General features: G+C 40.0%; 1 protein-coding gene across 2 annotated transcripts in view; it reads left to right on the top strand.

The window, feature by feature from the left end:
- The first annotated feature begins 1582 nt into the window (after window positions 1-1582).
- The window catches only part of LOC136687397 (ribonuclease inhibitor-like), a 37529-nt gene continuing 14735 nt past the window's right edge, over window positions 1583-24376 (top strand). Inside the window, exons 1-10 of one of the 2 annotated variants that reach the window (XM_066661779.1) lie at window positions 1583-1701; window positions 11711-11794; window positions 14309-14443; window positions 20088-20240; window positions 20342-20512; window positions 21121-21291; window positions 21434-21604; window positions 21724-21891; window positions 22021-22173; window positions 23534-23707. In XM_066661779.1, coding sequence (XP_066517876.1) covers window positions 14316-14443; window positions 20088-20240; window positions 20342-20512; window positions 21121-21291; window positions 21434-21604; window positions 21724-21891; window positions 22021-22173; window positions 23534-23707 — 1289 coding nt within the window. In that variant the 5' untranslated portion in view covers window positions 1583-1701; window positions 11711-11794; window positions 14309-14315. Of the gene's footprint in view, window positions 1702-9639; window positions 10419-11710; window positions 11795-14308; window positions 14444-20087; window positions 20241-20341; window positions 20513-21120; window positions 21292-21433; window positions 21605-21723; window positions 21892-22020; window positions 22174-23533; window positions 23708-24376 lie in introns of those variants that run through there. The other variant, XM_066661780.1, reaches the window with a different exon arrangement.

The raw sequence follows: 24376 nt of genomic DNA, 5'->3' as shown, positions 1-24376 counted from the left end.
CTATTCCTGCCTTGTGCTCAGTGATTCCGGGTAGGCTTCAGACCCACTGCGACCCTGAACTGGATAAGGCATAATATAAATGGCATGATGGTGGGCTTTTAGAAAGCTTGATCATTAAAGTTACAAAAACTCTGTGTGAAATATCACATTAGATTCGACTGGGTAAACAATCACAAAAAAATAATTTTTTTTAATACTAAACTCTTCCAAAAAACTGTGGTGAGTGGGGGTGTACACATCATTTAAATGATCACAGATGTTTGTGAAAACACATGAACCGACTGTAGATGCACACACACAGAGCACCAGGCACACACCTTCAGTGTCCAGGAGTATGGGGACGTGCTCAGTTGTTAACTGCTTCCTGATGCTTGACTGTTAGTCTCAGTTCCCTGACACTGACTAAGAAGGCCATCTTCATGTGCTCATGATGGTGAGTGTGTAGCGGTGGCTCACGTTTGTGTTACATTCAGAGTGTGTTAAAGTAATTACGGTTGGAGCTTAATTGTTGTGCTTGAGTTAAATACAATATCAACCAGACACTGACCAATTGTTACCAGCCACTTTCTGGTTTCAACGGGCAGTGTGTAACCAAACACAATTAATACAAGCTCTACAAGATTCAGCTTCAATTCAAAAGGCTTCATATTATTTCATAAACTAAAAACCTGTGGGAAAGTATAATGCTCTCTCTCTCTCTCTCTCGCACATACATAAATGTTAATGTTAAGGGAATTTTCCATTAAAGAAACACTTTGTTCCTGGGCTCCCTCTACAGTTGCAGAGTGTACAGCACTGTCATTAAAAGAAGAAGGGGGAGTGGGGGGGGGGGGGGTTCCTACCCTCCTCCAAAAGTTACATAGTGCAAAAGTTTGTACAGTGCTGAGCCAAGACGAATTACACACTTCAAGTGCCCCCTTGCTGCTATAACACAGTGTGCTCTTCTGATAAATATTTCTAAATTATTTTGAAGTGAGTCTGTGGGAATTTTTACCCATTCATTCAGAAGAGTATTTGTGAAGACGGACAGTGGTGTTGGATCCAATAGTTATCCCAAGGGGTCTTTCACTGTTTTTGCCAGGCTCTCTTGATCTGTTTTAATGCTGTGTAAAGTTTCTCTCATGTCTGATAACAGCAGAAGTGTCTTTTTTCTTGAACAGCTGAAAAAAGACTGAAAGTCCAGCGTAGTTCCTCAGTGAATGAGGTTGGACTCGATTCTGACCCTGATCTGAGAGGGCAGTGAAAAGTCTGTAGATCCATTTGTAGCATGTTGCATTTTCTCGTATCTTTTTGTTCCTGATAATGCTCTTTTATTCCTGGAATAAAGCTGGTGTTAATGTTAGTGGAAGTTTCTGAAACTTCTTCAGCAGTGGATACCATGAAGAAGCAAGCACATTACTGAACATTTTCAGAGTTAAATTACATTAGTAACTTCAGAATAATCCTTTTTGTTGCTCCTTTTTTAATGATTTATTCTCTTCTTCCTCCCCTACCAAGGAAAAGCTATCCTCCTGCTCTCCTCCAAATATTACATAATGCAGTTTCTGCAGTGATGAACCAGTGTGTGTGTGTGTGCGTGTGTGTGGGAGTGGTTTGGGGGCAGCAGGTGGGATCTGAAAGTGCTATATAAATATAAACCTCGAGGGTGTTGTTGCTGAGGGAGAGGAAGTCAGGTTCCACACTCCAGCATTTCAGACCGCGGTAAGTTCATTAAATTTCTTTAATGTGTGATATCAGCAGACCACACCTCACAGTGACGTCACCAGTGTCACTACTTCTACACCAGGGGATGGTGTGTGAGGGAGAATGGAAACCTCACAAAATGAGAAGATACTGATTATTGGAAGACGTTTGTGCTAAACTTAAATTTCATATAATTTACTGAGTTTTACACAAAACAAACCCTGACTGGCAGAGTGAATGTGTTTAACAGGACCAGGAAAACATATGGATAAAATTCTGAGTTTCTGTTATTTATAATTATAACATTTTGTGATATTATTGTGCACAATATAATATGGCACAACCTTATAGGAAATATTATTAAACTGTGCTGGGTATAATGGATGTCAGTCACATTGTGTAAAATTAGTGAGACAAAAAAAAGTTAAAATTAAACAGAGACGCTGTATAGATAAACAGGTCAGAAGGAAGTTCAGTCAGTGTTTGTTAAGTTAAACACTCTGATCCATCTCTCTGTGGAAGTATTTCTGAGAAGCCTGCTGGTTGACTACTGGCTTAGAGTTGCATTTTTGTGATCTGAACATTATAATGAAGACTTGAATTCATGGGTATGAATTCCAAATCTGAATATTTCACCATCAGAACATTTTATGTTTATCAAATGCCATAAAATATAATTCAAATAAAATATTAAATTAATTGTAATTCAAATATACAAAATTCAGATTCAAATAATTATTTAGATTCATACAATTTCAGCTACCGACTTATAAATGAGTGATTTTGTCCTAACACTGAATACTAATCATTTCAGCATCAAGTTTCTTACCTCTTTAAATCTTACCTCTTTATTTGGCGATTTCATTATGGTTGAAAATAACTCAGATTGCTTTGACTCTCATATTTAGTATTTTTTGAACTGTAGATGTTGCAATGCAATAGTTATAGGTCCTAAGAAAGCTTGTCCCAATTTGCATTCTTAAATATTTAAAATGGCCCACTACTCCAAGGACATGCAGTCAGGAGAGTCAGTGTCATATATTCCAATAAAAATAAATGTGGAGAAATCTAAAATTAATATTTCTTATAACAATTCTTTCAGATCTGTTTCTGAGTTCTGCTGTAATTCCTGGCAAGGCACAATGAAGTGTTGTAGCCCTATTCAGTATATAGTACAGAGCCATTTGGGGTACTGGTATTTTGTAATAGTGTGGACAATTTTCAGTGCACACAAACAATCTCACAATATACTATAAAAGTAGTGTACATTAGCAGATTGCCCATAATCCACTGCATTCTTAAAAAAAACTGCATGCTGGGAATAAACACAATATGCCTGTGACTATTTGTGTGAATATCACTAATATGCTGTTTGGTGACTTTTATTTGCATGTCATCGCCTTCCGTAGAGTAGGTGATTTATATGTAAAAAATATTAAGGCTTGTTGTTATGGAAAAAATTCAAGGTAATGAGAGGCATGCATTTCTTCTGCGACACTCCCATTCTACAACAAATAACCTAAATCTTTCTCCAGAAGGAGGGGTGTATGGATTTAATTTGTGAATAAGACCATACAATGTATTTATATTTGTGTTGAATGAGTGAATATTTGATCATTGTCAGCAAAAATTAAGGGCCACAGTGGCACAGATGCCAGTCAGAGCAGTTTGAATATTTAACAAGCTCTTCTTGATCCATCTCACACCTTTCCACTAAGTGATAAAGAATATCAGGCTTTTATCCTGTGAAAAGACCACACCAAAAACACATGTAAACTCGAACCCAAAACCTCCAGGTCCCTAGAGCTGTGTAATTGCAACACTACCTCCTGCGCCACCTTGTTGCCAATAGGAGAAAATTACATTGCCTTATCAAACCAAGTTACTGAGAACATTGCCTAATTTACTTTCTTTGGGTTTCATATAGACATAAACCTGGTTCTGACTGTCCAGTGCCACATGTCTATGGAGGGGAGGGGGAGAGCCAAAAACAGTGGTGCCACTACTGAGGATGCTCTGAATGAGTCAGTAGGTCTGGATGAGTGGCTGATGACAAAGTCCGGTCTTCTTTAATTACCTGACAAAATACAGGCATTGCTGGGCCTTCTTTATTGTTGCTTTTGTGTTTAGAACCCAGCTGAGATTGTAAAACATTTGGAGTCCTAGACACTGTTTGCCCTATGCACCAAGAGGCTGCAGAGTGAGTTCCCTCCTTCTAAAATCAGTGATGACTTCTTTGGTTTTTTTTATGTTGAGGATGAGATGACGTTGTCCTCACCATAGACTGTGACTAATGCCCCTTTCACAAATGGAAATGAGTTTCTCCTGCAAGTGCTGCACAGGCTAACCCCCACGCCTAAAGCATGTGTTATATTTCCCTCTGAAAGAACATGCAGAAAGAACAAGGCAGAAAATCTCCCACTGTGCGATGCATGTGTGAATGATCATTCCAGGACATCTCTAGACCAGATACTCTGGAATTTCACGAAAGAGATATTAGTGAACTATGTTCCTATATGATGAATTATCCTTTCCCTTAATGAGGCCAAGAATGACCATATCTCATATGAGCAGTACTGAGCAGAGAAAAAAGCTACGCTCTGTTTTGTTTTGATGTTCTCAAGGCCTTGTGTTCACCCTTGAAATGGCCTGTAGTCACGGCCTTTGGAAACTTGGGCCCTCCCCAATGATACCAACACCCACAAAGCTTTCTCTATGCAAGATAACAGATTCTATTACCAAAAATTCAGGACAACACAATCATCCACAGGTTCCTTCACTGAGGAAAAATAAAAACACATTCTTCAGCAAAAACAGCCTCTTCAAAAGTGAAACAAGACGAAAATCAACACTGGACTGATTTTTCTGATATGAAGAACACTAAGTTATGATGAATGGCTCCAACAGGACTCTTAATGCAGTTATTCTCTTAGAAGCTCTCTTCTGGGTCAGTGACTCCTCTCCCCACTGATGAGGTGTGATGGTGCACTGGGTTCTCTTCTCTAACTCCCTTCATCAGGTAAATTCCTGCTTTTTATTGTGTCTGGCAAGTGAGAGAGTGGATTTTTCCCATTATACTGCTGCAGTTACACACCGTGTAACACCCAGGCCTGAAGTTGGCATCTTATTTGCCCATTTCTTATTTGCCCATTTCCCATTCCAATGTAATACTAATAAACTTGTGCAATTGACCTTTGTTGTTCGTTTACCATTCAGGGCATTTTCACCCTCTTTTATACACATACATTTTTTGCAGCGTTGAAAGTGCTTTATTTACTTTTTTCAGTATTATAACTTTATCAGTGTTAAAAAACAATTTCCTTTGGCACCATTTAAGGTAGACTGCGAATTTCGAATGAGACACTAACTACACAGACACCCCCACATTTATTACTGTTTAAAATGTCTATATTTAGAATCAGGTGCACCACATCAGCTGCAAAATTATTAGACCATTGTTAAAGGGGACATTGGAGGAGGCTGTTATTTAAACCTCAGACATTAGTTTGATTTTCCCTTGATTGTTGAAGTGAGTGGTATCATCATGCCGAGATCTCAAGAGCTCTCTGAGGCCTTCAGAAAAAAGGTTATAGATGTATATGAGCCTGGGAAGGGATGTAAAAAGATCTCAAACAATTAGGAATCAGCCATTCCACTGTCCAGGAAATAATTTACAAGTGGAGAACATTTAAACCAACTGCCAATAAGGCCAGGTCAGGCCATCCTAACAAGTTCAGTCCAAGAGCAGTCCACAAGGTACGTAAAGAAGTCTCCAACAATCCTAAAATGTCAGAATGGTACTTAGCACTTACCATAGTTAATGTCAAGGTACATATATCTACCATCAGGAAAAGACTGCACAAGTGTGATTTTCATAGGAGGTGTGCAAGGAAAAGAATTCTGCCAGGAGGAATGGGAAAAACCACCTCCCAGTTGATTTCGGAGACTGGTAGATGGTAACAGGAAACATCTAACTGAGGTCATTTCAGCCTAACTATAGTGTCCTTACTATCTCCTCACAAGAAATTTACTTATATTTACAAGTTATTTCTTCAGTTCTATTTGTTTAGTTATATTAGCTCCATCTCTCAGTGCTGTTCAAATGAAGCTTGGATTTAAATATGTTCAAAAAGACAAAAAGATTTTCATGGGGTGTCCTAACTTTTTCACATGACTCTATGAGAAGTTAAACACTACTGGAAGTGGGACTGAGGTGAGAGAATGAGAGGCAGAAGGGAAGGGAGTCACTGAATAACCCTTTATGTTTGTTCTGAGATGTTAGTGTGACCTCTGGTGGCAAAATCTCGAATAGTGCACCTTTAAAGGTTGTTGGTCCCCCACCTCAAATCTTCCTGCTTTTCACAGTGTCACTGTAAGCTTTAAAAAGTGTGTAGTCTGCTGGTGTTATGGCCACATCGGGGTTCCTCTCTCCAAGCTTTGTTTCACAGAAACAAAAACAGAATATTCCTGTAAATTAAATCAAGTGGGCTTTATAGACAATTGGTTACATTTAGAGGGCAAGCCTGGTCTTATAGGTAGGGATGGTATCCACCCCATGCGGGAGGGTGCTGCCTTGCAGCATAGCACATAGTCTTTTAGTTAGTCAGCAGAGTAGTGTAGACAGCTGCTGACAATCCAGAGCCGGGACCAGGCCGCAGACAGACAGGCTAAACCGACCGTCTGCGAACTGTCTTGAGGCATCACCCAGGTTAAACTGTATTGAGACTGTGTCTTTCCCCCGAACTAAATGTAAAAGTAGAAAAACAAAATCAGCCTGTTTCAGCAACCTAATCAATATTAAATCATACACAACACCTAGCAGCAACACCTCATAACTAAAAGTTTGGTTACTCAATATAAGATCGCTAAACTCAAAAGCACTCATCGTAAATGATATTATAAGTAATCATAAATTCAATGTTTTCTGTCTCACAGAAACGTGGGTTAGACCAAATGAATATTTAGCACTAAATGAAGCCACCCCCCTAAGCTATAATTATGCACATAGCCCAAGAATATCAGGCAAAGGAGGTGGAGTATGTGTAATTTACCAAAATACCCTAGAAATTATTATTATTATTATTATCGTTACACTTATATAGCGCCTTTCTAGACACCCAAGGACGCTTTACAATCTACACTGCTCAGAACGCTCAATTCACACACACACACTGGCGAAAAGCGGCAGCCAAACGCGCACAGCGTACTCTCGACCAGAAACGACCGTCCACCTGGAGGACTGCATCGGGCACTAGGGTTTCACCTAGGACAGAGCGCCAATCCATATCTGGGCGCACACACACATTCACTCACACATACACACTCATTCACTCACAAACTAGGACAGTTATTACAGAAGCCAATTCACCTACCCTCCATGTTTTTGGACTGTGGGAGGAAACCCACGCAGACACGGGGAGAACATAGAAACTCCACCCAGATGGGACTTGAACCCAAGATCCCAGCGCTGGGAGGCAAACGTGCTAACCACCAAGCCACCGTGCCGGCATTAGTCTTAAATCCAAATTAGTCTTAAACAATGTGACACCTTCACTTCTTTTGAGGTTCTCTCCACTATTATTACAAATCCAGTCACAAAAAAGGACACATTTTTATTATGCAACATTTACAGACCACCAGGGCCTTACTTAGAATTTCTGAAAGAATTCAGCGATTTTGCTACAAACCTAGCGGTGTGCAATCATAAAATTATAATTGTAGGAGATTTCAATATCCATTTTGAGAAGGAAAGTGACCCACTAAAAAGGCATTTACCTCAATCTTAGACTCTATGGGTATTACTCAAAATGTAACAGGGCCTACACACTACTGCAGTCACACTTTAGACTTAGTTCTGACACTAGGTCTTAACATTGACAAAATTAATATCTTACCGCAATCCTCAGCAATCTCCGACCATTACCTAATTTCATATGAGCTACGTCTTAGCCATAATATATGTAAGAACCCTCGTTATTCTACAAGGCGTATAATAAAACCATCTAATGCCCTACAATTTATAGAAAACCTCCCAGAACTATATACCCCAGTTCCAACTCCATCAGACCCAATGGACCTAGATGTACTAACTGATTACCTAGAAAATACCTGTCGATCTACTTTAGAAAAAGTAGCATCACTTAAACATAAAAGTATAAGACAGAAAAAGCTCGCACCATGGTATAATGATAAGACCCATACTTTAAAACAAACATTACGAAAACTAGAGCGGAAATGGCAATCAACCAAGCTTGAAGTGTTCCATTCTGCCTGGAAGGACAGCCTTATAGAGTATAGAAATGCCCTCACTAAAGCTCGCTCAGCATATCTGGCCTCGCTGATCTCCAATAATAAAAATATTCCGAGAGCACTGTTTAGTGTGTTTTCTAGAATTACAAAAAATCAAGCAGGTTCCGAACAACTAATTCCAGCAACTCTCACCAGTAAAGACTTTATGGACTTTTTTAATAGTAAAATTGAGAATATTAGACAACAAACTCAAGCCACAGGATTAAATCCGTCCTGGCTGCCACCCGATGTGAATGATATAAAATATAATGTAACTGTAAAAGAAAGACTTGAAATCTTTTACCCACTCCCACAATTAGAACTAGAGAAGATTATCACTTCCGCAAACTGTACAACTTGCACACTTGATGCAATTCCCACAAAATTGCTCAAAGAAGTACTACCAGCTATTATCGATCCTTTTTTAACTATAGTAAACTCATCCCTTAGCCTGGGCCATGTACCCAAAGCTTTTAAACTAGCAGTTATTAAACCTATGATCAAGAAACCAAATCTTGATGCTAGTACACTGTCTAATTACAGGCCTATTTCAAATTTGCCATTTCTGTCCAAGATCTTAGAAAAAGCCGTGGCCCAACCATTTAGTTCATATCTACATAAGAATCATATATATGAAAAATTCCAATCTGGATTCAGGCAACATCATAGTACAGAGACAGCTCTAGTCAAGATAACAAATGATCTTCTTCTTGCCTCTAATCAAGGCCACGTATCCCTGTTGGTGCTTCTTGACCTAAGCGCAGCCTTCGATACAATAGACCACAATATTCTCCTAGAAAGGTTAGAAAACATGGTTGGAATCACAGGGACAGCCCTATTATGGTTCAAATCTTACTTAACGGAACGTTACCAATTCGTAAAAGTAAACAATCTTAATTCAAATTATTCTAAAGTAAGATTTGGAATTCCACAAGGCTCTATTTTAGGACCATTATTGTTTACATTATACATGTTACCGCTAGGCACAGTTATAAGAAACCATGACATTAACTTTCACTGTTACGCAGACGACACGCAATTGTATATTTCAGCCAAGCCCAATGACAAACACAGATTAAAGAAAATAGAGGACTGTGTAAAAGACGTGAAAGGCTGGATGTTGCGTAACTTCCTCCTTCTAAACAGCAACGAAACAGAGGTCCCGCTTTTGGGTCCAAAAGCGGCAAGAAATAAATTATCAGATTTAATTTTAAATCTCGCTGACTTTCCAGTTAAACCTGGTTCAGCAGCAAAAAATCTTGGTGTCATAATTGACCCAGAGTTATCATTTGATCAACACATAGGCAATATCACTAGGACAGCTTTTTTACATCTTCGCAATATTGCTAAGATTAGAAATGCCTTATCCCTTCAGGACGCAGAAACATTAGTACATGCCTTTATTACTTCAAGGCTTGACTACTGTAACGCACTACTGTCAGGATGCACCAGCAGCAATTTAAGAAAACTTCAACTAGTTCAAAATGCTGCAGCCAGGGTCCTCACTAAAACTAGAAAATTTGAACATATCAGTCCAGTTCTATCATCACTTCATTGGCTGCCTGTTAAATTCCGCATTGACTACAAAATTTTGTTATTAACATATAAAGCTCTACATGGGCTTGCTCCTGAATACCTTCAAAATACAATTTCCTATTATGAGCCTCCACGTTTACTCAGATCACAGAATACTGGATTTTTAATTGTTCCCAGAATTCAGAAGGCCTCAGCTGGGGGAAGAGCCTTTTCTTATAAAGCCCCCCAACTCTGGAATGATCTTCCAGAAAATGTTCTGGACTCAGACACAGTCGCAATCTTCAGATGTAGGCTAAAAACTCATCTGTTTAGTTTATCTTTTGGTAGCTAATGCTCCCCCATAGATAAAGGCGGCAGATCCGGGGGGTGCATGGACACAGGGAATTATAGTAAACTGCTGGTGCTGTCGTCCCGCCGCTTCTCGCGATCACTCAGGTTTGTTGACGGTGGAGCGGAGGGATGCCAGTGTTTCAGGATGCTCCCGTGTCTGTGTGTCCTTCTGGTTCTCTCCTTTTAGTTAAAGCTGTCATAGTCAGATCTGCCGGAGTCATTAGCCACACTCTGGAAATTTTCATATTTTCTACTTTACAAACACAAAACAGTTCAAAACTAATTCCATCCCTTTACATCTTTCCGAGAAAACGACTGCCCACCTGTCTGTCTGGACACTGATGGATGACTGTCGAGATCCTCCTCCACGCTTCAGATCAGCTGCCCACGCTCCAGCAACCACCAAGTGCCTTGAAGCTGTCCCTACATTGAAGTTCTCACGGACTACTAACTATTATCACCAGTAGATTGACCAGAGGAGGATGGGTCACTCCTTGTTAGCCTTGGTTCCTCCCAAGGTTTCTTCCTCAGCTGGGGGAGTTTTTCCTTGCCACTGTCGCCCCTGGCTTGCTCACTTGAGGGTTTTACATTTTGTTTTTACATTTCATGTCAAATCTTGTCTTACTGGAATTCTGTGAAGCCACTTTATGACAACATTAGTTGTGAAAAGCGCTATATAAATAAATTTTGATTTGATTTGATCTGTATATCTGACCAAAATGTTCATCTACTTTATTTTCCACGGACTTCACATTGGCAAAAAATATAATTGGGAGAGTTAGCCTTCCTCTGTTAGCCAAGTGTTAGAGCCTCTGCTTGATTTCTCCCTTTGTTTCCATTTGTACACTCCAGGCAAACCCCCATGGTCTGGCATTGTTCTGACATGGAGGTATAGCTCCAGAATGGAGTGAAGCATTTTAAGGTCAAAATGTTCTTTATCACTCCTTTCACCAAGCCAGATCAGAGTTTTTGATTGTAATTTTACCCACTGAAGTAGTCATCTTAGATATCATTGTAACAATTACATCACCTGAGAGATCTGGCAGGAGTTGCCACAGGGTGGTGTGTGTGGGAGAGAGAGTGTGTGTGAGAATGTGTGTGTTTGTGTGGTTTGGAAAAGGTTTCACATTTTAACTTGTTAGATTTAATGCAGAAAGGTTATAAATCATCTTTAATATATGATATCAGCTGTGTCGCATTTGCATGGTCATTTATTAACAGCTTAAGACCACTGAAACATCTGTATGTTACCAGCACTATAATATTCCTGAAGGTTTACCTCCTGTTGCAGGACAAAATTCACAGTGACCTCAGGAAAAATGGAAAAAATTCACAATATTCAAATTATATTTAATTATTCAAAAATGGTTTCTACACATTGTTGTATTATTCAAATTGTTTTTTAATTAACAATACATTTCAACAATACACTCTCCACTCTAAAGGAGTAACACAAATGCTTAGTGCTGTACAAAACTCAGGATATTTAGGAATGCATTCCCAGCTTAAAAAGATGGTGTCTTGAAGTTTAGCTGCTTATTTCTGTCCAACTTATCAGATTTACCATAAATTGTGGTGTTATAAGCCTGGGGTTAGCAGACCATCACCTGAGATGTAGATGTGCTTAATCAGGGTTTACTGTGTAACAAAACTGTTTAAAATTTCTCAAAGCTGTTTTATGATATTTACCTTAAATACTGCAGCAGTAACCTTACTTCAGGTACTTGTAGTCAGGTCCACCATTTCCTGCTGCCTCATGCCCCGGTCAGCCCTAACCACAGTAGGGAAGCTGGGTGTAGAGGTGTGTTATATAACATTGTGGTCTTATGTGAGAGGTTAAGGTAGTAAAGATTATTTCTGTTCTCTGTTGTAGGTCTGGATTTCTTCATAAACACTGAGCTGATTTTTTCTACTAAAGACCCCTTTGAAAGATTCTGAAGATCCACCTCACACTCAGGTGACTGCTCTCAGATTTCGGATGGGTGATATCAGTGCTTCATGTGTTTATTTCAGTCAGAAACATACATTAATGCTCCTTTCACACATGCACTGTAATCCAGAAATGTTTTGGAGCTGTATGTGTGAACACGAACACCCACAACATACATCCCAAATGTTATCTGGACTTTATTCTCCTAGCACCCTGGTAATGACACCAGGTAAAGTCCAAATTAGTACATGTGAGAATGGAGTGGGAAATGCTCTGCAGTTTCTCCTGCACGGTCTACACAGGCGCTGCTCCACTCCTAAAGCATGTGTTGCATATGTGAAAGGACCACTCTGGGACATCCCAGAATGCGATACTCCAGAGATTCTCTAGAGATTCTCCAAAGTTCCTTTATCAAAGAGGCTTAAGTGAGTGTTCTGTGATGTGTCATGTGATATATTTCATTCATTCATTCATTCATTATCTGTAACCCTTATTCAATTCAGGGCGGCGGTGGGACCGGAGCCTACCCAGACTCACTAAGGAACACACCCTGGAGGGGGCACCAGTCCTTCACAGGGCGAAAAACACTCACATATTCACTCACACACTCACACCTACCCAGACTTTTGAGTTGCCAATCCACCTACCAATGTGTGTTTTTGGAGTGTGGGAGGAAACTGGAGCACCTGGAGGAAACCCATGAAGACACAGGGAGAACACACCACATTCCTCACAGACAGTCACCCGGAGGAAACCCACGCAGACATGGGGAGAACACACCACACTCCTCACAGACAGTCACCCGGAGGAAACTTATGCAGACACAGGGAGAACACACCACACTCCTCACAGACAGTCACCCGGAGGAAACCCATGCAGACACGGGGAGAACACACCACACTCCTCACAGACAGTCACCTGGAGGAAACCCATGCAGACACAGGGAGAACACACCACACTCCTCATAGACAGTCACCCGGAGGAAACCCACACAGACACAGGGTGAACACACCACACTCCTCACAGACAGTCCCCCGTAGCGGGACTTGAACCCACAACCTCCAGGACTATGGAGCTGTGTGACTGAGACAATACCTTCTGCTCCACAGCTGTGATATATTTATTGTACTAAATTATAAAATTACCAGGAATTCTTATCAGGGTTTAAGGAAAAGCCCAGTCCCCAGTATCACTTTAATGCTCATGGTTGCCAGGTATGACACACAGTAACAGACACAAAGACAATGTGCTGCAGCCATGGAAGCAAGTGACCAAACAGACATAATGTTAGATTCTACCAGACTAGAGACAAAGTAAAATGAGAAGAAATACTGGTGATGATCTGAAAGATGGAGACAGCTTAGACAGTAGCAAGGCTGCAGGATGAATGCAGAGTTGGCAAATATTCTACTGAACAGGTAAATGCATGGTATTTCAGAAAAAAACTATGACTAAGTGCAGAAATGTATGTTTGGATTAAATATGTAAAAGTTGTGTTTCAAAAGCTATCTTGAAACTTGAAAAATCACCTATTTGAAGTGTTACAGAAAATTCATTCAATAAGCTTGTGAATAATGCCATTAGCTTCATAAACATACCAATTTAAGGTGAAACTTAAAGTTTAAGTTTCTTTAAGTTTTCAAAAAAAAAAAAGACATATGCCTCGTAAATGATATTTAAAATGGAAGGGAAAAATCAACAAGGAGATAATATCATTCTCATGCAGTGACACATTTAGCTAAATGTTATAGTGAAACATTGTGCACTTTTATGTGTAAATAGGTTGCTTGTCCAAAGTTCTTGAACTGATTTTATGCTCATTCATGTAGGTTAGGATTCGTCGACCTGGCAACCACGTGATCTTTATCTCTGGGGCCGACGACTCTCTCCAGTGTTCTTAATTTAGACTATGGTAGCCATTTCAATCATGTGCTGTTGCATTTACAGATTGCTCTTTTAAGTACATGCAAACACAAACTTGTTTCCAGTGTTTTTAGTCTTCTTACTTTATTGTGTCAACAAAGTATTTCCAGACTAATACATTTTGATGAGCATGGTGTTCCACAGAGGACCTGCCTTATTTACCATCTTATTTTGACTTTGCTACAAATTTTTTCCTCCTTCTGACTAGTTGATTACCCCACTGTAATTAAGACTGGATGTCCTAGTAGACTTTTATGTGAACACTGCTATTTTCCTGATCTCCTGTAGGCATTTAATAACTTTTATCCATGAATACAGGCTTAATTTTGAGACCACGTTGTGTTTTGGCCCTGTTTCAATGACATATGGCATGTTTTGGGAAAACAGATTTACCATCTTATTTTGACTTTGCTACAAATTTTTTCCTCCTTCTGACTAGTTGATTACCCCACTGTAATTAAGACTGGATGTCCTAGTAGACTTTTATCTGAACACTGCTATTTTCCTGATCTCCTGTAGGCATTTAATAACTTTTATCCGTGAATACAGGCTTAATTTTGAGACCACGTTGTGTTTTGGCCCTGTTTCAATGACATATGGCATGTTTTGGGAAAACAGATTTGTCATGTCAGTGTCAGAAGCCGGGAATTCTGGTTCAATTCTCCCTGGTGTGACTGAACCAACCAGACACATGGACAACACCACCTACTGTTCAGAAGTCACAATATCTATCACTAACAGCAGAAAGGCTCGGTGAGTGTCTAATCTGTTAAAACTGGGTGATTAATGAACCATACTGTCACTCTCCAATCAAGAACATGTATCTACATTTTTGTCAATATTTTGTTTACTACATAATTTCAACACAACAGTGGTCCTTCACATTGTATAAAAAATACATGATTAATGGATCCAAAGAAATGTTCTAAAAGTACTTGGAAAATAATTTTACATTGATTTCCATTGAAACTTAAAAATGTATTTTCCTTCTCCTATAAAGTTGCTATTTTGGAGATACTTTTTTTGTTGGACAGTGATGATATGCTACATTGTAAATTTGTATTCCTCTTCAGCTCACTCCTCAGATTTTCATGCAGTAATTAAAAAAAAACAGAGTATATATATATATATATCAGTGGTGATTGCTCCAAGAGTGCAAGGGAAGCTCAGCTTCCCCTAAAATTGTCACGATTAGCAGGGTGGACTGACGGAGGCGGACGCACTTGCTAAAACACATATACTTTAATCAAAACAAAGAAACAACAGGGCGGCACGGTGGCGCAGCAGGTAGTGTCGCAGTAACACAGCTCCAGTGGCCTGGAGGTTGTGGGTTCGATTCCCGCTCCGGGTGACTGCCTGTGAGGAGTTGGTGTGTTCTCCCTGTGTCCGCGTGGGTTTCCTCTGGGTGCTCCGGTTTCCTCCCACAGTCCAAAAACACACGTTGCAGGTGGATTGGCGACTCGAAAGTGTCCGTAGGTATGAGTGTGTGAGTGAATGTGTGTGTGTCTGTGTTGCCCTGTGAAGGACTGGCGTCCCCTCCAGGGTGTATTCCCGCCTTGCGCCCAATGATTCCAGGTAGGCTCTGGACCCCCCGTGACCCTAAATTGGATAAGCGGTTACAGATGGAAGAAACAACATGACACAAACAAAACGAAACAACTTGACTGGGAAAGACAAAGACTTGACTCAGAGTAGGAAAGAAACAACACAACATGACTAGGAACCAGAAAGAATAAACATGACATGACTTGGAAAGAGAAATACACAAAACAACACGACTTTGACTTGGAACATAGCAAAACAACACAACATGGCTTAGGAAACAAAACGAATGACTGATACCAGGAAGTGACACACGGGATCTTAAATACTACATACAAACGAGACACACCTGAAACAGATAACGAGGGTTAAGGACAAGGAGGCGGAACAAAGGCGGGACATGGGAGGAGACAAGGACAACAACAGACAGAGCCATGTGCAGAGAGAGCACATGGCGGGGAAAACAGGCATGACAGGATTAGGGCGTGACAGATGCCCCCCCCCTGGACGTGCAACTTCCGGGGCACGTACACCTAAACCCCCCAGGAGCTGGCACAGGACAAGGCACGGAAAACAAGACTCAGGACAAGACGGGAACAGACACAGGAGCTGAGGACATGACAGGACCGGATATAGGAGACTGGACTCGGGACAGGACAGGAGACTGACAAAGGGGGGCTACAGGAGAAGAGACTTGGGACAAGACAGAGGACAGAAACGGGGACAAGACAGAACTAGAGACGGGTGAAGAAACACTGGAATGAAGAGGGGGACGGACTGGAGACAAAACTGGAGATCAGACAGGGGACTGAACAGGTGACTGAAAAAAGGGAAAAGGAGACAGGACTTGGGACTGGAAAGGACTAGACAGGACACATGAGACTGGACTGGAGCAGGAAACTGGACAGGAGACTGGACAGGGTGCTTGACATTGGACAGGACACTGGATGAGAATGAGGACTGGATGAGACTAGGAACTGGAGGTGGGACAGGAGCAGGTGCCTGAACAGATTTAGGGACAGAAGACTGGACATGGGCAGGTGACAGGACAGGGGACTGAAATGGAGACAGGACTGAGGCTTGAGATAGGACAGAGGGTTGAAACGGGGACTGGACTGGATTAACAGGAGACTGTACAGGACTTGGCAGGGGAACAGGGACCAGGACGTTTACAGGGACTGACACGAACACAGTGACATGGACGGGAACAGAGACAAAAGCAGATACAGGTACAGGGACGAGGACAGAGACAGGAACCAGGACAGGAACAGACATGGGAATCAAAACAACTGGGGAATGCCCAGGACTGGCAAATGTATGTGGGGAAGTCTGAGGAACCAGCCTGGGCACAGTTCTAGGAATCGGTTCAGTTCACAGTCACGGGCGCAGAAGCGGCCGGTGCCACAGTCACGGGTGCAGAAGCGCCCGTAGCCACAGTCACGGGTGCAGAAGCGGCCGAAGCCACAGTCACTGATGCAGAAGTAGTGGGGGACGCCTCCTTCGCAGGAACAGATGCGGCGGGGGACGCCACCTTCACAGGATCAGGAGCGGCTGAGGAAGCCGCCTTCTCTGAGACGGAAGTGGCCTGGGTGACCGCCTTCTCAGGGACAGGAGCGGCGGGGGACGCCGCTTTCTCTGGAGTAGATGCGGCAGAAGAAACCGCCCTTTCAGGAACACGAGCAGCTGAGGAAGCCGCCTTCTCAGGAGCACGAGCGGCTGAGGAAGCCACCCTCTGCGTCCTTAAGATCGGTCATTCTGTCACGATTAGTGAGGCGGACTGACGGAGGCGGACGCACTTGCTAAAACACATATACATGACAGGACGAGGGCGTGACAAAAATGTCAAAAATTAAGTGATCAAATATATACTGTTGTGTGTACATGTCATTGAATAAATATGCACTACAGCGCGCTCAACTTTTGTTCAGAATCAGCTTCTTATCACTGGTAAAGACGCAGCTTTCCGGCAGTTTCACATTGCTTTATACAGTGTGGACGCTGAGCGTCCACAGAGTTCAATAGTGAAGCAGCGAAGTGCAGCGAAACGAGACGAGTCATTGGATAAATGCTGGCCTTTGTCCCGCCCATCGGACGCTCAGCGTCTCTGGGGGTCTATGGGGCATTGGGCTGGCCTCGGCTGGCCCGGACGCTCAGCTTCTGCATGATGATTGGATGATCTGTCTGAGGCTGAATCCCTTTTTGATTGACAGCGAAATGAGCGAATCAGCGATCCTTTGGTGTAAAGATCCGTGGGAGCACAGGCGGACACACTTCACATGGGCCAAGGCCGTTTAAGCAGCCTAGCTTTGCTGGCCATTGAGAGGACACTAGTCAAGTCCCTGGAAAACACGCCTTGTTGGTACGACAGGGTCAAAGAGCATTTTTTTAAAAAGGAACGGAAGGTAGAATTTACGTATAAATAAACCGACACATTTTATGATGTAGGCTGAAATTGAGCTTCCCCTCCTTGAAAGACCAGCATCCGCCACTGATTATATATATATATATATATATATATATATATATATATATACACACACACACACACAGTGGCTTGCAAAAGTATTCATACGCCTTGAACATTTTCACATTTTGTCACCTTACACAAACTTAAATGTATTTTATTGAGATTTTAAGAGCTAGACCAACACAAAGTAGTTTATGTGAAGTGGAACAGAAATGATGCATGATTTTCAAAATTATAATCAAATACAAATCTGAAAGGTGTGATGTGCAAAAGTATTCAGCCCCTCTATCAATACTTTGTAGAGCCACATTTCGCTGCAATTACAGCTTCAAGTCTTTTGGGGTATGTCTCTACCAGCTTTGCACATCTAGAGACTGAGATTTTTGCCCATTCTTCTTTGCAAATTAGCTCAAGCTCGGCCAGGTTGTTTGGAAAGCATTTGTGAACAGCAGTGTTCATGTCTTGCCACAGATGCTTAATGGGATTTAGGTCAGGACTTTGACTGGGCCATTCTACACATAAATATCCTTTGATCTAAACCATTCCAATGGAGCTCTGGTTGTATGTTTAGGGTCATTGTCTTGCTGGAAGGTAAATCTCCTTCCCAGTCTCAAGTCGTTTGGAGTCTCCAACAGATTTTTTTTCCAGCATCGCTCTGTATTTAGCTCCATCCATCTTTCTATCAACTCTGATCAGCTTCCTTGTCCCTGCTGAAGAAAAGCATCCCCACAGCATGATGCTGCCACCCCCATGTTTCACAGTGGGGATCGTGTGTTCAGGGTGATGAGCAGTATTACTTTTCTGCCACCACATAGTGCTTTGCATTTAGGCCAAAAATTGAAACTTTGGTCTCATCTGACCAGAGCACCTTTTTCCATGTTTGCTATGTCCCCTACACGGCTTGTGGCAAACTGCAAGCGACACATATCTTTTTTTCAACAATGGTTTTCTACTTGTCAGTCTTCCATAAAGGCCAGATTTGTGGAATGCACAACGTATTGTTGTCCTGTGGACAGATTCTCCCACCTGAGCTGTGGATTTCTGCAGCTCCTCCAGAAAGACCATGGGCCTATTGGCTGCTTCTCTAGTGCTCTCTTTGCTCGATCTGTCAGTTTGGGTGGACGGCCATGTCTTGGAAGGTTTGCAGTTGTAGAATACTTTTTCCATTTTTGGATGATGGATTGAACAGTGCTCCTTGGGATGCTCAAAGCTTGGGATATGTTTTTATAACCTAACCCTGCTTTAAACTTCTCCACAACTTTATCTCTGACCTGTCTGGTGAGTTCCTTGTTCTTCATAATGCTGTTTGTTCACTAGCGTTCTCTAACAAACCACTGAGGAAATCACAACAAATCACAGAACAGGTGTATTTATACTGAGGCTAAATTACACACAGCTGAACTCTATTAACTAATTAAGTGTCTTGTGAAGGCAGTTGATTGTACTGGATGTTATTTAGGGGAATCAGAGTAAAGGGGGATGTATACTTTTGCACGTCACACTATTCAGATTTTCATTTGATTAAAATTTTGAATTTTTTTTATTTTTTTCATTCCACTTCACAATTACATGCTACTTTGTGTTTGTCTGTCACTTAAAATCTCAGTAAAATACGTTAAATTTGTGGTTGTAAAATGAAAAAATGTGAAAGTTTAAGAGATATGAACACTTTTGCAAGCCACTGTGTATATTCATTCATTCATTGCCTGTAGCCCTTATCCAGTTCATGGCAGCGGTGGGTCCAGAGCCTAGCTAGAATCACAGGGCGCAAGATGAGACCACACCCTGGAGCAGGCGCCAGTCCTTCACAGGGCGACACACACACAAACTCGTACACTCACTAACATCTAGGGACACTTTTGAGTTGCCAAACCACCTACCAACGTGTGTTTTTGGAGCGTGGGAGGAAACCAGATCACCCGGAGGAAACCCACGTAGACATGGGCCCCACCCCACATGCGGCACTATATGTGCGACAATATATATAATATTAATTCATTCATTATCTGCTCTTCAAATTTAGGGTCGCGGTGGGTCCGGAGCCTACCCGGTATCACTGGGCGCAAGTCGGGAACACACCCTGGAGGCGGCGCCAGTCCTTCACAGGGTGACACACTCACACATTCACTCACACACTCACACCTACGGAGCATGAGTTTATAATTTTATATAAAATATATAATTTTTTTATTTTTCTTTTTCTAAGATACAAGAAGGATCTTGAACTGTATGTGATACGTGAAGAACATTAGCTGCAAGAACATATTTAAGGAACTAAGCAAATTCATCTCAGATATATATCAGTGCTGTATAAGTCTGAGATGAATAACAAAAACAACAGATCAAATCAAATACATGAACTCACTTACTATTCTTTCTGTTTTGTAGGTTAGCTGGCTATAATCTGACTGAAGAGTTAATAAAAAATTTTAATGAAACACTACAGTCAGAAGACTCTTCACTGCAAGAACTGGATCTCAGTTACAGTGATCTGAAGGTTTCAAACTTGAGGGATGGGCTAAAAACTTTGGAGACACTCAGGTTTATATGATAATTTAGAATTTTATATTTTTCAGTTAAAATGTCTTATTTTAATTATACTTAGTGTATGAGGCCTGTTGTGTTTACTTTTGCTTTTATAGACTTAGAAAATGTAAACTCATTGAAGAGGCCTATGACACTGTGCAGTCAGTTCAACAATCAGAAAACTGCCTGAAAACCCTGGATCTCAGCTATATTGACCTGCAGGATGCAGAAGTGAATATGCTCTATGAAGGACTAATGAGCCCACACTGTAAACTTGAGACACTTAGGCCAGTATTACTGATGATCTGTTTATTTTACCTGTTTAGAAATTGTTCAATATAGATAAATAGATAAATAAATAAATAAACTATTCTACAAATATGTATAGTACTGTGCAGAGACCTTAGGCTCATTAGATAATAATATATATATATATATTATATGAAGTCATATATAATCACAGTAAATATGAAAAAAAAAATTATATAAAGTAGTAGGTGAGAGTGAGTTTGAAAAACAATGTTTTGTTCGGATTATCCTTGATTTGCATGAATTTGTTAAATCAACAGCATACATTATTTAAAATCATTATTTATTAACCGCTAAAACTAGGTACTGGATGATAACCTCAAATAATATGGACTCCATGAGGAGAGATTTGGTTAGTTAAACCAACACATTCACTCACAGAGTATCACACTCACTGGAATAATGTTATTGGTTTTATTCTAATGTTGGGCGCTATTTGTTGTTTGTTTGTTTGTTTTTAGCAAATAAACATTGCTCAGATAAATACCTTTTTAAATCTCATAATCTCTGGGGCCTAAAACCTTTGCACAGTAGGTATTTAGCATTTTTATGTTATTACATTAATGTGTTTACTTCCTATCTACAGATTAACAATGTGTAAACTTGAGGAAAAGGCTTGTGAAAAGTTAAATGCAGTTTTAAGACCAAATTCCTCTCTGAAAGAACTGGACCTCAGTAACAATGCTCTGTGGGATTCAGGGGTGGAGAAGCTCTGTGAAGGACTGAGAATTGAACACTGTAAATTGGAGAAGCTTAAGCAAGTAGCATTCAATCTCTTTATTTTCTTAACTTTTAGGTTTTTTGGAGACATAATAAAATAAGTAAATTAAACACATTTTATTATTCCACTTAAATATCTATTTTGTATACTTATTAATGTGTTTACTGTCTCTCTACAGATTAACTATGTGTAATCTTGGGGAAAAGGCTTGTGAAAAGTTAAATGCATTTTTAAGACCAAATTCCTCTCTGAAAGAACTGGACCTCAGTAACAATGCTCTGTGCGATTCAGGAGTGGCAAGGCTCTTTGCTGGACTGGAAAGTGAGCACTGGAAACTGGAGATACTTAGGCCAGTTTTATGGATAATCTGTTTATTTTCTCACAATAAGAAGATTTTTACATACATTAATACATTTCTTATCATTCAATATTGTTTACATACTGAATTTGTTTAATCTGTCTATACAGACTGGGTATTTGTAATCTTGGGAATGGGACTTGTGAACAACTAAGTTCAGTTTTAAAACCAAATACTTCTCTGAAAGTATTGGACCTCAGTAACAATAACCTGTATGATCAAGGAGTGGAGAAGCTCTGTGAAAGACTGAGTGAACACTGTAAACTGGAGACACTCAGGCCAGTATAATTTATAGAATGTTTATTTTCTTACATTTTAAAATATAGTGTAATATATCGTTTTTTTGTATTATTCCACTCAAAAATAAATGTTGTATACTTATTAAATTGTTTGTTCTCTCTCTACAGATTAGCTGAGTGTAGTCTTAAGAAACCTTGTAAAAAGCTAACAAAGTCCTCACTAAAAGAACTGGACCTCAGTAACAATGACCTGCAGGATTCAGGAGTGAAGAAACTCTGTGAAGGACTGAAGAGTCCACTCTGTAAACTGGAGATACTGAGGTGAGACTGCTTTAAATTAGTTCAATAAGTGATGAAGTGTTAAAGCTTCATCTTCAGTTTTTCAGGAGCATAGATTACTGACTTAAAAGGCATCTAAGGTGAAATTAAATATTAAATTGGCTAAGATTATCCTTTTCTTTGTCCATAAATTATCACTCCCTAATTTCACACATGGTTCTAAAGGTGCCATCTAAAGAAAAAAACAAAGCAAACTTACCCTTCCTTCAGGAGCTCCATCCTCAACACCATGAATGCGCAAAGCCTGTAGCCTGATTCTATTTTTTTTTTTTTTATATTTTAACATGGAATATTTGGTTTGAATAAGAAAATTCCTTTTGCTTGTTTATGGCTGAAGTTAAACTTGCCCGGTAATTATGGTTGCACCCTGCTTGCAGGACATTGTTCTCCTTAATTATCTTTTATTCACTGTTTGAATGACCACAAACATGTGTGAGCTCAACTTGCGTTGTTTAGATTGGTAGAACTCTTAGTATGTCTGTGCATCTATGCAAGTTTAATTTCAGTCCCTGGAACATTTGGTCAAGTCCACTTTAAGTAATTTTGTAATAAACCTAAGACACGTTAAGGCTCTTTCATTTCTCATTACACAATATAATGTTCTACACAGAAAACACACAAGTGTCTAAAATGGAGCAATTTATTATTGACTTAACTGACAAATTCAGCAAGAAATCTGTGCTGTCTTTTTACAGATGACCAAACACAATCAAAAAGATTTGAGACCAGTTTACCAATCTGTGTACACAAACTGATGTTTACACAAGATTTCTATACAATATCATTTAAAATTAAAATCAAATACAGAAAAATGTTACATGCTCAGTATCTTTATTTCCTCATATCCTCAACACCAGTGTGAACATTATATTCAGGGTACTGTGTAATGGAAGAAATTAGTGACAAATTGACACTGATTTGTGCTCTTGATTCAGTGATTCCTCAACTCACAAATACAATCTTTGTTTTATATTTTACTGCTTATGAGATTTCACTTGTACTAATTTTATAAACACTGATCTGTTCTTTTTTCAAAGAAGCCCTCTTACAAAGCAGCACTAAATATGTTCGCTTTGTCATATTGCTCTATCCAAGCTGTGAAATATTTTTTTTACCATGAAATGTTACAAATCTCACAAAACGTTGTACTTTGTATCTGAGTGTGTCTCAGCTCCTAATGAGCTGCCTGACTGTGCACTGCCTACATAGGGTTTTAATGTTTTAATGTCATAATGTATTAATTACATCTGGTTAAATACAGACTGTATTTCATGTTTTTTTCTTTTTAGTTACTAAAGCACAAATAATAATTTTGCACTTTGTTTTTCCTGGCTCTCTGCAGATTATCTGGTTGTATGATCACAAAGAAAGGATGTACTTCTTTGGCTTCAGCCCTGAGTTCCAACCCCTCACACCTGAAAGAACTGGTTCTGTCCTACAATCACCCAAAAGCCACAGGAGAGAAACAACTGTTTGATAAAAAGAAGGATTCAAAATGCAGGCTTGAGACACTCTGGTATGCAAAACTTTTGTATACAATATATTTCTGACTGACTCAAATGACAAAAAATTTAATCAACAACTTACATTTCTCCTTTTGTCTGCAATTTAGAAAAGGGTAATATCAGTTCTCTAATTATGGGGGCATTGGGTTTTTGATTTTAAAATACACCACACACATCAGCATATAGTATGTTTAATTGGGTTGTCAGATGCAACATTCCTAGATACAGATGTAAAGCTGTGATTAAATTATATGTATTTGTGGTAGTAAATTATTGCGATTTGTTTTCTTCTTGTCTGAAACAGCAACATATTACTTTAGAAATTTTAAAGATGATACATATTTCTCTAACATGCTACACAAATTTGTGAAGTAAATAAAAGTATATATTTATTTTGAAATTGTGGGTGTGTGGTGGAGATGAAATGAGGAAAGAATGTGCTGAGGTTGATGAGATTTATTTATACATATAGAATATCTAAGCATACAATACTGTGGAGAAACTTAGAAATACAGTGCCCTCCATAATTATTGGCAACCCTAGTTAAAATGTGTTAAAAGCATTCTCACAGCTGGAAATGTTCTGCATGGGTTAAGCATGGGGCAGTGCCTGTGTGGTGCATGCAGGAAACATTACCAGATCTATTCACACATGCACTCACCTAGATATTACCCAGATGT

Source organism: Hoplias malabaricus, chromosome 2, assembly GCF_029633855.1.
Source record: "Hoplias malabaricus isolate fHopMal1 chromosome 2, fHopMal1.hap1, whole genome shotgun sequence".
Classification (NCBI taxonomy): domain Eukaryota; kingdom Metazoa; phylum Chordata; class Actinopteri; order Characiformes; family Erythrinidae; genus Hoplias; species Hoplias malabaricus.
This window is presented reverse-complemented; position numbering and strand designations above follow the sequence as displayed.